Below are 16,732 nucleotides of genomic sequence, written 5' to 3'. Positions count from 1 at the left end.
CAGATGACCTACTTAATGGTAAGGTAAAATAAAGGTTAGTTCAAAAGGTAGGTCTCTTAACTGCATAAGAGGTAAACCCAGATGTTTAGGTGACAGCTGGAGATTTCCAGTTGTAGCCATCCATTTAGAGTTCTTGGGAAGGACAAGGAACCAGAAAGAATAAAACAAAAATTAAGTCTTATGGTGTGAGGGGAAAGGGGTATGGATGCTTTCACTAAGGTCTACAGACAGATCCTGTACACTTACACCTTGAAAGGTCACTTGAAGAAGACTAGTTGCTGAGCCTGGATTAGCATCGACCAAGACTGGCGGCACATCCTGAAGACTCAGTGGTAAGCGTACTAACAGGGACGATGCTCGATGACCTGCACCATTTACCGATATCTGCAAATATTAAGTTAAAATTTTTAACAAGGCATGACAAAAAATTGCTAAATAATAATTTCTCAAAATTTATCAAGCAATTTGTGATTAAATTTTTATACTTTTTCTGCAAAAACTAAAAAAGGTGTGGATTTATTTTTAAAATACTATTTCAAAGTGATGATTTGCAAAAAAGGCTCCCATCATAGGTAAATGCTTCAGTTTAAAGTGTACCAGCTATTCTTAGTAAGTTCAAAGCTCAGTGTATAACTAAGGGGCAAACAGGCCACAATAACTTCCCACTTTTATGTAATTTTAAATACCTAAAGTGAATCAATACAGCTGATACAATTCAATAAAGTTAATACAATCATTGAAACCCAAAGCAGTAGTAAAAAAAAGTAAGCTGCAACAAAAAGATTTCCTACACATCCCTAGTGGACTACTGTACATGTAAGTAGTTGCTTATGAAATCACAAAGATCCGAAAAGAATGAAGCACAGGACCACATGCTTCTCTCGTATTTCAATATTCTCACACACTGGGTGATACTTGTGCATATTTCCAAGTTTCCTGGCTATGCTCAGACACCACATTACCAGATGCCTAGTAGCAATTTCATAAAAAAAAATTTGGTAATCATTATGGATCAACAACATTGCCAGCAATCTCTTGTATACTAGGTGAATGCAAAGTATTAAGTCTGAAAAGGATAATGGCCTTCAAGATATTGAAATGATGGAATGAGAAAGATGTGGTAGAATCCTGAATCCTTTTAGTGTGCATGAATTATATATGGAACAGAGTACCACTTAATATGAAAGGGAAGAATCAAAAACAGGAGTGCTCGTACTTCACTGTGAATATCAAAAACAAGCTTAGTCAAACATGATTTTTAGTCAACTTGATATGTACTTGAATTTTCCAGTTTTATTTCTTTTTTAACACTTGGGCTGTTTCTCACAAGGAAGAAAATACTGTCACTCATTCAATCAGTGTCTTGCCAGAAGAGGTCCAACATCACAGTTCAGATGATCCTCCAAACTACAACATCCCAACCCCTTCCTTCAGAATGCAGAAACTCTACTTCCCACCTCCAGGAATGAAGCCTGAATCCCAGCTTTGCATCCCTCATTTTTGGAATTCAGATACAATGCATGCATTGTAAAGAATAATAAATTTAAAATCCTTAGAAATGAGAAGAAAGTTATCTTTCATTTGAAAGCTATGTTAAGGTAATCTAGTTACACAAACAACTTTAACATTAACCAAAATAGTTAAAGATATAATATACTATATTCAGTGGGACATATTTAAAATGAAGCCATACAGTACCATCATATGGTTGAAACACTGAATAGTGCATCCCATACACAGGAAATATTAAACACACTTGTCAGCAGAGTCAAATCGTAGTAGAGATGAGAACATTAGCATCAGCATTACTATGCATTGATTTGAAATATATTCACACATGCCACCATCTGGAGAATGTTTTATATGCCATGTTTTTCAAATAAATTTAATGAAAAATCGGTCAAGTTGAAAAGCCTAGTAATCGAGTAGAAGGATAATAAAAAAAAAAAAAAAAACCCTCCTGGTCACTTTTATACTTAGCAAGTACATGTATATTATTGTCTCTGAATAGATATTAAAGTACTGTAAAAAGTAAACTAAATACAGAATTTACAAATGTACATCTCTTGATGAATAACAAAACACAGTACCCTGATTACTCAAGGAAAGATGCCAGCACAGTAAGCAAACAATGGCTGAATGGTCATTGCCACAGGGCCATAATGTGCCATTTATGTGCCCTTAGACACACTGTTACAGGGCCACCACAACGACCAAACAAGTCTTCTCATTTTTACTGAACACACAACCTGTCTCCCACTGAGGTAGGACGACTCAAAAGTAAAAACGACGAAACATATTCACTGCCATTCACTTTATCGTTCATGCCAGAACTGTGCTGACATCACAGGTCAGACGGCACTCTGAACCGCAACAAAGTCACCCCTCCTCTAGTGTGCAGGCACTGTACTTCCTGGTCTTCTCATGACAGACAAAAGTTCCACCTTACCCTGATGAATAAACAAGCAGCAGCAGCAACAACAATCTTCATCTGTTCATTAAAAAAGATGCAAACCTACCTCAATATCTCCTTCTCCAATTTTGAGTGTCTTCAGTAGGGACTGGTACTCAAACTGCAAAACGTCATCATCCTCCAGTTTCTCTATCTAAAAAAAATTATTTTCCATAAGACTGCTGAAAGAGAACAAGAATAAATACAACATAAAGAATTTATACTGATGCACATGAGATAAATTTTGGAAATACTGTGAACACTTCTGTATGGAATTTAAAATCCACTAGCATTAAATATTTGACTTATGAGCTTCATTAGTAAATTATTTTTCAAACCTGGAATAACTTCCAAAAATTTAGATACTGTACTAACTGTATAGCAGTGGTAAACAAGTGAATCAATTATGGGCATACCTAGTTAATACAGCACTTGCTTTAGAGCACTTCATTAATATGGAGCTTTTTAATTATACATGTTTACTACATGTTTACTACTGCTCTTAAGATGGTTTTTGGCAATTTAAAAAAAAATAATTTACTATTTTTAATTTTTAATTGCTTTTTTAGGCGTACTGATATTGAGGACTTAATAAATGATAGTGTAAACATATTTTTAGGCTTTTATATGCACTAGCAAGTAAAAAAAAAAAACGCTGTAATCTGCTTTAAGGCAGTGGTCTGGAGCCTAACCTGCCACATTAGTGATATATTTTTGTATAAGTAAAAAAAAAACAAAATCAACAGAATGGTGTCTCAATTCACATTTTTCCTATCAGTGCTAACTCAGGGAACACGTTTCAGCAATCTAAATATGTTGGAAGAAAGCCAGATCTTTGAACAACTTTCTCAAATGACTGATATACAGTCAAGCATCACTTAACGATAGGAATACGTTCTGAGAAATGTGTTGTTAGGCAATTTCATTACTGTGCAAACGTCACAGAGTGTACTACATAAACCTAGATGGTATAGCCTACTACACACCTAGGTTAGATTTATGGTATAGCCTATTATGCTAGGGCATCTATGACATCACTAGACAACAGGAATTTTTCAGCTCCATTATAATAATCTTATGGGACCACCATTGTATATATGGTCCATCACTGACTGAAACGTCGTTTTGCGGCACATGACTGTATTTAAAAATATGTTTTATTTTTCATGATTTGAATTATCTGACCACCTTAAAAAGGAAGACTAAGGAGCATGAAAAGCTTGATCAGTTACATAGCAAATCCTCAATTTAATGAGCTAACAGGGAAAATAGGGTGTCCGGCAATGGTGATTGTGGTGAATATAGATGAGACTGTAATGAAAATTTTTTTTTTTCCTAATTAACTGATCCAGCAGATTTTATCTTGTTTCCCAATGTTCAGTAAATTGAGGTCTGCTAAATGAAGGGTTTAATGTAGTGAATTTAGAAAAAAAATACTGATTTTTAACTCAAAATATACCGTACCTGATATTTTTTGTAAAGTTGCAACAGCTGATGAAGTAGTTGAGCAATTATGTCATCTTCAGAGCAGTTCCAGTTATTAAGTGATGGTACCTGTAAAACCAAATTCATACACATAATATTGTGTATAAATGCCTAGAAATTCATAAGTTTTTCTTAATTTCTCATTTACTAATAAGGGTGAATTTCTGTTCTATTATTATTTCTGAAGGTTCGGTTCTTCTTTTCATTTTTTTTAGTTCCTAGGAAATGGTCACTATCTGAGGATCAAATCAAGCATTTTTTTTTATCAAGAGTTTCATGTATTTTTTTTAGAGCCTCTCAGTTAAAAATCAGATAAAAATATGTGAGGATCATTCTGTGTATGGCACTCCTTTAAATCCCAGAAAAAATGGGAGTAACAATTTAAAAAATTTTCAGCTTTTAACTGACATTTTACTTAAATCCAAACTAAACAGAATAAAGAAACAATACCATGACTGGAACAATACACAAATAATTTATGCATAGGAGAAAGAAACATACAACAATGTTTCGGTCCAAGACCGTTAATTATTCACATCTAAACTATACGTATATATTCTGTACGATGAATATTAACCTGCTCCTCTAGATCCTTGATTGATATACTTGACAAAAAGTGAATGTCACTGAAAGACATGTCAGGTGGCATCCATGGCTCCTGCAGGTAGAACAGGAGACGGATTGTAAGGTTTGTGCCTGCAAAAGGAACCTTGATGAGCAGCTCGTCCCTCGGCTTGCCTTCTCGAATGGGCTCCACCCTCTCTCCATTGTCTTGTCTGGTATTCCACACAGTCAGACTTTCTGTAGCTCCTGTGATTTCAGCAAGATCACTACACAGACCTCCTGGCAAAATAAGATCTTATAAATTGTATTGTCCTAAAGAAACTGTGAAGGAATTTTATTTATTCACCACAAGCAATGTTTAACACAGACTTTGCAAAAGCTTTCGACAAGTGTGACCATGGTGTAATAGCACACAAAATGCAGGATAAAGGAATAACGGGAAAAGTTGGTAGATGGATCTACAGCTTCCTAACAGATAGAACACAAAGAGTAATAGTAAACAGAGTAAAGTCCCAGGCAGCCATGGTAAAAAGCTCTGTTCCACAAGGCACAGTACTCACTCCCATTCTATTCCTCATCCTCATTTCTGACAAAGACAGAGATGTAAGCCATAGCTCCGTGTCTTCCTTTGCGGATGACACCCGGATCACCATGGCAGTGACCTCCATCAAAGACACTGCGAGACTCCAAGCGGACATCAACCAAATCTTCGAATGGGCCACTCAAAACAATATGAAGTTCAACGAGGAGAAATTTCAACTACTCAGATATGGAAACCTTGAAGAAATTAAAAATGTGTCAGAGTATACCACAAATTCTAACCATACAATAGAGCGGAAAAGTAATGTGAAGGACCTGGGAGTGATAATGTAAGAGGATCTCGCCTTCAAAGACCACAACAATGTATCTACCTCATCCTCTTAAGAAAATAATAGGATGGATAATGAGAACCCTCAAAACTAGGGATGCCAAGCTCATAATGATTTTCTTCAAATCGCTTGTGCTCTCTAGCCTGGAATACTGCTGCACACTAACAGCCCCCTTCAAAGCTAGCAACACTGCAGACCTGGAGAGTGTACAAAGAACTTTCACGGTACACATAAGTGCGATAAGGCACCTAAACTATTGGGAACGGTTGAAGGTCCTTAATCTGTATTCCCTCGAATGCAGGCGAGAGAGATACATGATAATATACACTTGAAAGGTCCTGGAGGGATTGGTACCAAACCTGCACACGAAAATCACTCCACATGAAAGCAAAAGACTTGGCAGGAGATGCAACATTCCTCTGATGAAAAGTAGGGGTGCCATCAGTACACTGAGAAACAACACAATAAGTGTCTGAGGCCCAAGACTGTTCAATTGCCTCCCAGCATACATAAGGGGGATTACCAATAGACCCCTGACTGTCTTCAAGAAGGCACTGGACAGGCACCTAAAGTCAGTACCTGACCAAGCGGGCTGTGGTTCGTACGTCAGCTTGCATGCGGCCAGCAGTAACAGCCTGGTTGATCAGACCCTGATCCACCATGAGGCCTGGTCTCACACCAGGTTGTGGGGGTGTTGACCCCCGAAACCCTCTCCAGGTAAGCTCCAGGTAAACAGGTAGTTGGTAGACAGCAACTGTCCATGGAGGTACTATCGTCCTGCCAAGTGAGTGTAAAACAGAAACCTGTAATTGTTTTACATGATGATAGGATTGCTGGTGTCTTTTTTCTGTCTCATAAACATGTAAGATTTCAGGTATGTCTTGCTATTTCTTCTTACACTTAGGTCACACTACACATACATGTACAAGCATATATATATACACACCCCTCTGGATTTTCTTCTATTTTCTTTCTAGTTCTTATTCTTGTTTATTTCCTCTTACCTCCATGGGGAAGTGGAACAGAATTCTTCCCACGTAAGCCATGCGTGTTGTAAGAGGCGACTAAAATTCCGGGAGCAAGGGGCTAGTAACCCCTTCTCCTGTACAAACTATTAATGCACAGCAGTAAAAGATTCTGACCACTCATTGAAATGTCAGATAAGCAACAGTAAAAAAACAAAATGCAATGCAAAGCCATATAGCTGAAGATGTAAAAAGAGGGGAAGAGTTTAAAGCAAAATGAAAACAAAAGAATTATAAACTTTAACAACATTTTTGGTTGTTTGTTTTCAACATGTAATTTACTCTTTCCAATGTCCATTTCAATAGCACAAGAGTTTCTTAACAATGTAAAAAGACCAGAGTTAAAATACAAAAAATCTGAATTACATATGCTTGGGCACAACTGCTAATACTATACATATATAAACATAGATATATATATATATACATATGTACATATCATACATACATACACATATGTAATGTGGTAGTGGGAGTAGACAAACTCTTGAAACCATCAAAGATATACGCTGCAAAGCATTTTGTATTTATTTATCGAATCATATTCATGTTACAGGTCTTTCAAGCCTATCTGATTCTTCCACAAAATTTTTAATTGAATAGAAAATGTAGATGGAAATTCTTTTCTCCAAGAACGTACAGTAACTTTTATTATACTGTGGGCATCTAGAGGAAAATGGAAATAACTTAGCTATCCCTCTTATCCTGCATGAGAAACAGGGAATACCTATAATTTTCTCTGAAGTTAGAATTGAAAGAAACTGTGAAGGAATTTTATTTTATTCACCACAAGCAATGTTAACCACAACATGCAGTAGCTATAATTTTAATTACACAATTAACAGAAAAAATTTTCATTGACTAATGAGAAGTGTTTGAAAAGATCAAATATCAAATGCCACTGTCTCATAAAAGAATCAAGGCAATGTTCCAAGTACACACAAAATGAAATTAATAATACCATACCAGGAAATCCATTCAACTTTATATAGTCCACTTGACGAATAAATTGCTCCATGACTGGACTCCTCTCAGGACTGGATTTATCTTCCATTTGATCTTCAAAGTAACACGATAGGACACGAATACTTAGTCACTGAAAGAAAAGGAGAAATTGCATAATCCTGCCCCTTCTATCATCACGGATCTGTTTTAATTGATCATATGTAATGTATATGTGTTGTTTACCTGGAGTTTACCTGGAGAGAGTTTCGGGGGTCAACGCCCCCGCAGCCCGGTCTGTGACCAGGCCTCCTGGTGGATCAGCCCCTGATCAACCAGGCTGTTGCTGCTGGCTGCACGCAAACCAACGTACGAGCCACAGCCCGGCTGATCAGGAACTGACTTTAGGTGCTTGTCCAGTGCCAGCTTGAAGACTGCCAGGGGTCTGTTGGTAATCCCCCTTATGTGTGCTGGGAGGCAGTTGAACAGTCTCGGGCCCCTGACACTTATTGTATGGTCTCTTAACGTGCTAGTGACACCCCTGCTTTTCATTGGGGGATGGTGCATCGTCTGCCAAGTCTTTTGCTTTTGTAGTGAGTGATTTTCGTGTGTAAGTTCGGTACTAGTCCCTCTAGGATTTTCCAGGTGTATATAATCATGTATCACAGGTTAGACATTTATGAGATACAATAATGAGAAACATTTACGAGATACAATTTATGAGACAATTATTCAGTATTTATTTAGTTGTGGGTGAGTAAGTGATTTTTGAGAAGATACTTGAATTTATAAACAGACAGTGTTTCTTTTATATTCACAGGTAATGAATTTCAGATTTTAGGGCCTTTTATGTGCATTGAGTTTTTGCATAGTGTGAGATGGACTCGAGGAACATCAAAGAGTGATCTGTGCCTTGTGTTATGGTCATGTGTTCTGTTGAGGTTGGTAAGGAGATGTTTGAGGGGAGGGTTTATGTCAGAGTTGTGTTCTATGTATGTAGTAGGTACAATAATAAGTATGGATGTTTTGTATGGTGAGTAGGTTTAGAGTTTTGAATACTGGTGGTGTGTGCTGCCTGTAGTGGGAATTTGTTATTCTGACTGCAGCCTTTTGTTGGGTAATTAATGGTCTGAGATGGTTTATTGTTGTTGAGCTCCATGCACAAATTCCATAGGTGAGATAGGGGTAAATAAGTGAGTGATATAGGGCCAGGAGGGCTGACTGTGGAACATAGTACCGTATCTTCGATAGTATGCCTACGGTCTTGGAATTTTGTTTGGAAATTTGTTGTATATGTGTTTGAAATTTGAGTATTATCAAGGTGGATTCCTAAGAATTTTCCCTATGTGAGTTTTGTGATAGGTGATCCGTTTATCATTATGTTAAGAGGGACGTCTGTAGCTCTGTTACCAACCTGAATGAAGTAGGTTTTCTCAATGTTTAGAGTAAGTTTGTTAGTATTCATCCAGGTAGATACTTTCTGTAATTCGGTATTTACAGTATTGGCTAGCGTGACTGGGCTCGGGTGAGAGAAGACGTATGTAGTGTCATCTGCAAATAGTGTGGGTTTGAGTAGTTGCGATGCATTTGGTAGGTCATTTATGTATATGAGAAAGAGGGCCTAGAACACTTCCCTGTGGGACACCAACTGTAATTGGCTGTGCTGAAGAGTTTGCCCCGTTTGTGTGCCCCGTTTGTGTACACATATTGGCTTCCGTTGCTGAGGTAAAACTTAAGGTAGTTGAGGGAGCGCCCTCTTATACCATAGTGCGACAATTTTATATGGAGCAAGTCATGGTCAACTGTATCAAAACCTTTACGTAAGTCTATGAAGATCCCCAGTGGGACTTCTTTTTTCTCTATTGCAGTGTATATGTGTTCTAGCATGTGTATAATAGCATCATTAGTATTTTTATTAGGCCTGAACCCAAACTGACAGGGGTTAAGTATATTGTGGGAGATGAGGTAGGAACAGTTTCGCTTATGAATTAATTTTTCGAAGATTTTAGAGAGAGGGTGTAAGTTGGATATTGGCCTAGTTATTCAAGTCTGTTTGGTCTCCTCCTTTATGGATCGGGGTGACCCTTGCTATTTTGAGAACTGTAGGGAAGGTAGAGGATTCTATGGATTTGTTAAAGAGTGTTGCAATGATTGGTGATAGTACTTGTGACGCTTTTTTTGTATATAAAGGGTGGTAAGGTATTTAAATCTCCTGTCTTGTTTTTCAGTGTTGATAATAAGGGAGACTTCAGTAGGGTTAGTCGGAGCTAGGAACAGTGTGTTCGGGTAGTTGCCAGTGAGGTAGTCATTGGGTGGGGTATCTGAGCTTGGGATTTTATTGGCAAGGTTTTTTCTATAGTGGAGAAGAAATTATTGAGTCCGTTCGCTGTTTCAGTTGGTGGGAGTTGGGGTTCATCTGGTTTTGTTAATTCAATTTCGCTATTTCGTGGTATCTTTTTTGTTCCTAGAATTTCTGATAGGGTTTTCCAAGTCTTTTTTATATCACCTCGTAAGTTGGATAATCTGTTCTCATAATAGTTTTTTAGCCCTTCTTATCAGGGTGGTTAGGATTGACGAGTAAAGTTTTGTTTGGTCTCTGGTTATGTGACCCATTCTGTACTGTTTTTCGTATAGGTGCTTTGTATTTATGGATTTGAGGATGCTGGGTGTTAGCCAGGGACTGTTCAGTCTCTTAGCTGTCATCTGTTTAGTTTTTTGGGGGCAGTGCTTGTTATAAAGGTATTGGGTCTTTTTTAGAAAATTATTAATACATTTGTCAATATCTGTATAGATTTCACTGTCTTGCTCTCCTCAAGGAAGGTTCTTTGACGATGGTGAGAGGCTTTTGATCTAGGGAACTGGATTTGTACTCCAGTTCCCTGAATTAAGCCTGAATACCTCCCACATCCCCCTACATTCGCTGTATAATCATACGGGTTTAGCGCTTCCCCTTGATTATAATAATACACTCTCCTGCAAAATGTTTCCAACCTCCCTAAGTAAACATCAACTATGATACAGTGGTTAAGTTGGTCGACACAAGAGTCTGGATTCATTAATTTGTTAAGTAGAAAAACATAGCTTTCAAAATCCTTCCAATATGGAAAAAAAAATAATTATCTCAGGTTTCCTCACTCCCAGGTAGACGAGAAAGATGCCGGTTATGATCAAAGTGAAGACAGAATAAAAGTAATGGTACAACCGGCTTTTTGGTAAGACGTACAAAACCAAATGGGTGTTCGCTCTTGAAGAAACTGAATGGTACACCACACCAGATCTTCTCTATTTCCGGTACGTCTTCGTAACTCCCCTAGTGGTCACCTTGGGGCCCTCACACCATAATTTATAGCTGAAACTTAAACTACAAAATGGAGAAACTTATAATAAATATATTATAAACTGTGATGTGGAAAACAGTGTGGGCAAAAATTGCTTGGTATAATATTAAATTGTGAACGAAGAGCTAAGTCGATCTGACGAACCTATGAAGGAAAATAGAAATCCAAGCGACATAGTCCATGATATGGCTTGTGAAGACAGCAACAACACAAGCAGTTGTCACAGTGACGGAATAATGGACATAAGCGTTGACAGGAAAAGTAACGATAGATTAATAATACATACCTGCTCAAACGATCAAGATGCACTGATCTTGAATCGTCTATATTAAGCAGGTTTGATCCAAGGATGGAGACGGGAGCACAAATTCCTTGGTAACGAAGACAGCTAAGATGTATTTTACGATGCATTTACAAACGTAAACGGCGACGCAGAAATCCCAGACGTATTTTACGACGCACTTAGTTATGCTTGGGGTGATGTTGACCATAAGAATAGTGGCAAGCCTAGACCACAGCTCCTGAGTAAAAGGGCAGATGAAACGGGTTACAAAGTACAGATAACAATGAACAACCTCACAGTGCCTTCTACGGAGAACTAATTAACAGAAGGGTTAAAAGTACCGTGTTTGGATGGCAGGGACACATCCACTTCTTGTCTTGGATCAGCCAGCAGCCAAGACACAACTAAACTACAAAATCATAGGCTTCTACTCATCAAAAGACTGTAAAAACTTAATGCTCAAAATAAACAGCCACACTATACAGGAATTTGGAAATATGTCTTCCCCTTTTTTAAAATACTGATGCTGTTTGATAAATTACTAATGATACTGGGATAAAAACTAAGAATGTGCTGTTGTTATGCCAAGACCGTATTAATAATCTGTGTAAAAAACCCAGAGAAGCTGATGTATCTAAGACGTCTCGAGAAATCGTTTAATTTATTTTCCCGGGCACTGTATAATACACTCCTGAGTGAACATTTTGGAAATGGGAAAAACAAAAATAACACATAGTGATAGGTCATACACATTTACGTATACCTTAAAGTACATGTATACTACTAACTGTAAATTAATTACTTACAATTACCACATTGTCACATTGTAATGTGACACCAGACCTCCGTAAATCACAAATTTGGATACATCAGCAGCGTGACATCAAGCTGAAGTCAATTGTTGACAACATTCTAACTTGTACCAGGTGGCTACTCACCACTATGACAAAAATTTTCTTTTTATTACACTGTTGGGTGAGTGATAATCGCATGAAGGTAAGACACCACCTGGAGAAATGAGAGATAATCAGCATCGATCCAAGAAGAGGTCAGACTCAGTTCCTTGGACCAAAATTCCATCACCATCTTGAAAGGACCTCTCTTGAGGGATTCATCTACTCTGAGTAGTTCTAAATAACATTCAAGATTAGTGTGGAGAAATTTTCTCCAGGAGGGGGGTATCAGCCCCCTTCAGCCCCTATCAGCCCTGAGGGGCCCAGCCCTCTCAGAAGGGGCAAATATCTTGTTTACTGCTACAGCGAGTAATTGATCCCAGATGCAGTACGAGTATGCGACGTGGTCAAGCGACCGCTGCTCCTTGCAGTCCAGTGTTGCAGAGTGTATTTTAATAAGAGACAGTCCATCTCTTACCTTAGCAGGATAATTAAGGAAAATCCTGCTCCCACTTTATTACCATAGTAAAGATAGTGGACATTGTTGTCTATGCGTAAGACAGCAAGATTCAAACATTCTGCTTTGCCTCATGGAGGAAGTGGCAAGGAAGCAAAAGTACTATGTCAGCTTTTCCTTTGTGCTAGGGGCAGTAACGGCATGGGGTGCTGTGGCATCTTCAGATTACTACTGACTCGACTGAGAGTGACACTGACGCCAGGATAACCAACAAAGAACGATCTGTGCGTTAAGTGTGAACAAAGTGTCCCATAAAACACAATAAACACTTAAGAGAAGTGTGATCAGCTTCTTTAGGATAAGATTGTGAACAATAAAGACAAATCTTGTGGAACATAGTGTACCAGTGTGTGTATTCCTAGACTATGGAAGACGTGGACATCCAAGGACACTTCAGCTTCTATCAAGTCACCGATATCTGTCGAAGGTGTGAAGAACACCACAGCTCACGCTACAAGAGCAAGGTAGGTTACGAATTTCTTGTAGTATGGGGGACTGCACAGTTCTTGAGTCACAAGGAGTTTGTAATCAACCTATAGTCGGCAGTAAGGTGCGGACTTTTGAGTCCACACAAGTAAGTTTGTCAGCCATCAGTGAATGAAATATGCTGACATAACACCCCCTAGGGGTAATTTATAATCTTACAAATTATGATCTATTCCAGCCCGTTGAGAGATGATCATGACAACAATTCAAGATCTCGTCTGCAGGGGCGGCTGTGTAGACGATTTGCTGTCTTTTATCAGCTAAGTGTTCCCTATATTTAAATTTATAAATTATATCTTAGTTGGTAAACCCATTTCTCAACAATTAGCATATATTGTAAATAATGTATTATCAAGAATATTGTGGAAAATTACATTTACCTGGATGTATCTCATTAGATACATACCAGTAAATGGTAACAAAGATAATTATTATTTATCAAAGTTACAGAGACAAGTAGGAATTTCTGGGACACCTAGGTCGCAAAAAAATGTCCCCCTTCGATACCTACCATAATCTATCTCTCCACAAATTGCTCTAGACCTATTAATTGCAAATGAAATATACATTACCAGGAATTCTGGTAAAATTTAATAAAAATTTGTGGACTATATTAAAATTAATAAATGATTACATATACACATTTATATAACAGAAGAATGTATAATTATAACACTCGCCAATTAGTCTGGAGATTACAGTGTCATGTACAGAAACCCCCCTCTACCTAAATTTATGATGATAATACTGGCCAGAATTACAAACATAATTTAGATAGTTTATCTGAGGTTCCTTGAGATGTCCTGTCTATCTGCTGCTCAAATTATGCAGAACTGCACATCCAACAATTTCGGCTCCTATTTGAGAGGTTTTAAGCCCAATATAACCCCTAGATCGACGAAAATTATACACCTTACACTAACGTGTTTGTACTACATTAAAAAAAAAAAAAAAAAAAAAAAAAAAAAAAAATGGCGACTCCTCCCTGCTCGTCAGTGCAGGCGCAGAGCCTCCCTGTAGGCTCCATTCTCTAAAATACACTTTTAATCAGATTTATTTACACAGCATAAATTTTGGGAAATTTTCCACAAATATTCAGCATTTTGACACTTAGGGGTTAGATTATTTATTGGGGACGCACTACAATTAAGAAGTAATGAAGTTTGATCCTAGCAAGGGAAATCAGTTCCAATTCCCTATAACGAGAGCGCTTCGCTGGCATCAAGACTGCCCTTTAAAGTTAAGGGACACAGGAGTTCGTGGACTGGTCGACCGTTCCCAGAGGACCGCAGTCCTCTGGGAACGTTATTTGCTAGAACGCCTCCTCTTTTCTGCAATTTTAAAAGCTCCTAATAATGTGTTGATTGTAACACGAAAGGCCTAGAGCTATTATTCTACTCCCCCCGTGGTTGTTTTGGGATTTTTTAAAGAAAAATAATAGTGGTTTTCAGACTTGTTGGTTTTCAGGCTATCAAACATTTTGCCAACATAAAAAACAGAAAGAACATTTAAAATACACTACTAAAAAATTAGAAGAATACTTTTTGAAAAGTCACTCTGAACTATGCAATCTATATGAAGATAAGTGCAATTCTTTAAGCAAGTTTATGCAAGTACAGTTACATATAAATACAGTTACATAAATTATCATACATAGTAGCATGTGTAGATTACCCAGGATAACTCAAAAAAGTCAGATGAAGTGACTTATTTCCATTGGGGTCCTTGTAATAACTTATTATTTAAACCTTAAAAGTTAAAACAGTCAAGTAACTTAACTGTGAAAAGCAGTTACAATAAGGGAGATGTAAATGGATTTTTTCTTAGTTCTTTAAGAAATCTTTATTCAAATTAATTCAACTATTGGTGCTTATAACAGCCTACTATTACTTACACCATAAAAGGCAATAAAAAAAGGGTGTTCTACTATTATTTTGTAGGAGGCAGGTACAGTACACTTTGAAGTTGACTTTGTAACCTGTTACGCTGCTGTCTTAGTTTATAGCAAAATAATAATGATTAATGCCATCGAGCTCTTGGTGACAGAAAATGTTGAAATAATGGACAATTTATACAATTCCAAGAGCAAAAAGTATAAATGTTATGTTTCATACACAGTAAGACATGATGCAACAGGATCACAGTAAAGAGGTGATATCATATTATGCAGAACAACCAGTGAAAAAACAGTGAAATTCCGAGTGCTTTTGTGATTTCTCATAATGTGAAGGAACTGTGTAATGTGCTTGAAATTTCACTATTTTTTCCACTGTTTTTTCTGAATAGTAACACATATAGATTACTTAGGATAACCCAAAAAGAAAGTCAGACATAGGAACTTATTTCTATTGCATCCTTGTAGAATTTCATTATTTAAAGCCTAGCAACTACATGAGGGTCAAAAAGGCTGCATGTAACCTTTTCACGTCTAGACAAGAATACTTTAATTCTTAAAACAGGGATTAAAACAAATTCTCAGAATACCTATCAAAATTTCGGGTAACAGTTCTTGGACACATTATGTGCCTCTTTAACCTGTAAATGATCCAAACGTATATATACGTTTTTTCAACATTTGAAAGTATGTAAAAAAAAGTAGATCTTCTTTTTGTTTTTTTTACACTTGAAAATGTGTAAAAAACTTTGATCTACTTATTTTTTGTTATATTTGAAAATATGTGAAAAAAAACGTAGATCTACTTTTGTAGCACTACACATGTGAACGTAGATCTGCTTGGACTGTTTACGGGTTAAGACAAGATGGGGCAAGGGGTGACTACCTCTCACACCATGGGTATTTAGGGTGACCCAGTTCACCAAGCAGCATATAGGTACCTGGGTGTTAGTTGCCTGGTGTGGGTCGCATCCTGGGGCACAAGATTGAAGACCAAATTTAAATAAGACAGACAGTCCTCGATGACGCACTGCCTTTCTTGGGTTATCCTGGGTGGCTAACCCTTCGGGGTTAAAAATCCAAACGAAATCTTATCTTAGCACTACCCACACCATGGGTATTGGGGTGCATAATAAAAATATTAATATATAACCATAAATATGTACCACTCCATGTATATCTCCTGTGCCAAAATAAATCAGATATCCTAGCAGCGACCAGTGAAGAAGCAGGGCCAAGAGCTATAAATCAACCCTGCAACCCAGCAACCTGTGACCTGATCGCTAAAGCTCTCGTTTCCACGGCGAGGGTCTGCGTTCGATTCCCAGCGAGGGTAGAAACATTGGGTGTGTTTCTTTACACCTGTTATCTATGTTCACCCATCAGTAAAATGGGTACCTGGGTGTTAGTGGACTGGTATGGGTCGCATCCTGGGACAAGGACCTAATTTGTGGGAAATGCTCAGCGTAACAAACGGCTTTCTATATATTAGTATTTCATTGATGTCAGCTATGGTCTGTATACCTTGTACATGTAGTGAATTAAGATATTATTACTTACCACGGGATGAACATACACACTGGCCATATTTCTTTCTTTACTACATGCAATTATAACATTTTTGTCTTCACTCTCATTGTCGTAGTTGTATTTGTTGCTGTAGTTATCGTAGGTGTTGCTGTAGTTATCGTAGCTGTTATCGTAGGTGTTGCTGTAGTTATCGTAGTTATTATCGTAGGTGTTGCTGTAGTTATCGTAGTTATTATCGTAGGTGTTGCTGTAGTTATCGTAGTTGTTATCGTAGGTGTTGCTGTAGTTATCGTAGGTGTTGCTGTAGTTATCGTAGTTGTTATCGTAGGTGTTGCTGTAGTTGTTGCTGGAGGATTTGTGGGCCACCAAAGCTTACATTTTATCGAGCCTTGAACTATAAATCAGGAGCAAACGAGTTTTCTCCCTATCCCTAAGCCCCAACAGCCTGATACAT

General features: G+C 37.7%; 1 protein-coding gene across 3 annotated transcripts in view; it reads right to left on the bottom strand.

The window, feature by feature from the left end:
- The window catches only part of LOC128695248 (BRISC and BRCA1-A complex member 2-like), a 36,207-nt gene extending 19,681 nt beyond the window's left edge, over nt 1–16,526 (bottom strand). Inside the window, exons 1-7 of one of the 3 annotated variants that reach the window (XM_070096774.1) lie at nt 16,309–16,526; nt 10,962–11,196; nt 7,362–7,491; nt 4,515–4,780; nt 3,917–4,006; nt 2,520–2,606; nt 247–384 (exon numbers count right to left, since the gene is read on the bottom strand). In XM_070096774.1, coding sequence (XP_069952875.1) covers nt 247–384; nt 2,520–2,606; nt 3,917–4,006; nt 4,515–4,780; nt 7,362–7,449 — 669 coding nt within the window. In that variant the 5' untranslated portion in view covers nt 7,450–7,491; nt 10,962–11,196; nt 16,309–16,526. Of the gene's footprint in view, nt 1–246; nt 385–2,519; nt 2,607–3,916; nt 4,007–4,514; nt 4,781–7,361; nt 7,492–10,961; nt 11,197–15,689; nt 15,882–16,308 lie in introns of those variants that run through there. The other 2 variants (XM_070096768.1, XM_070096782.1) reach the window with 2 other exon arrangements.
- Nucleotides 16,527–16,732: the final 206 nt, after the last annotated feature.

Source organism: Cherax quadricarinatus, chromosome 4, assembly GCF_038502225.1.
Source record: "Cherax quadricarinatus isolate ZL_2023a chromosome 4, ASM3850222v1, whole genome shotgun sequence".
In the NCBI taxonomy this organism is placed as follows: Eukaryota; Metazoa; Arthropoda; class Malacostraca; order Decapoda; family Parastacidae; genus Cherax; species Cherax quadricarinatus.
Note: the sequence above shows the minus strand (reverse complement) of the source record. Positions and strands in the feature narration are given on the sequence as shown.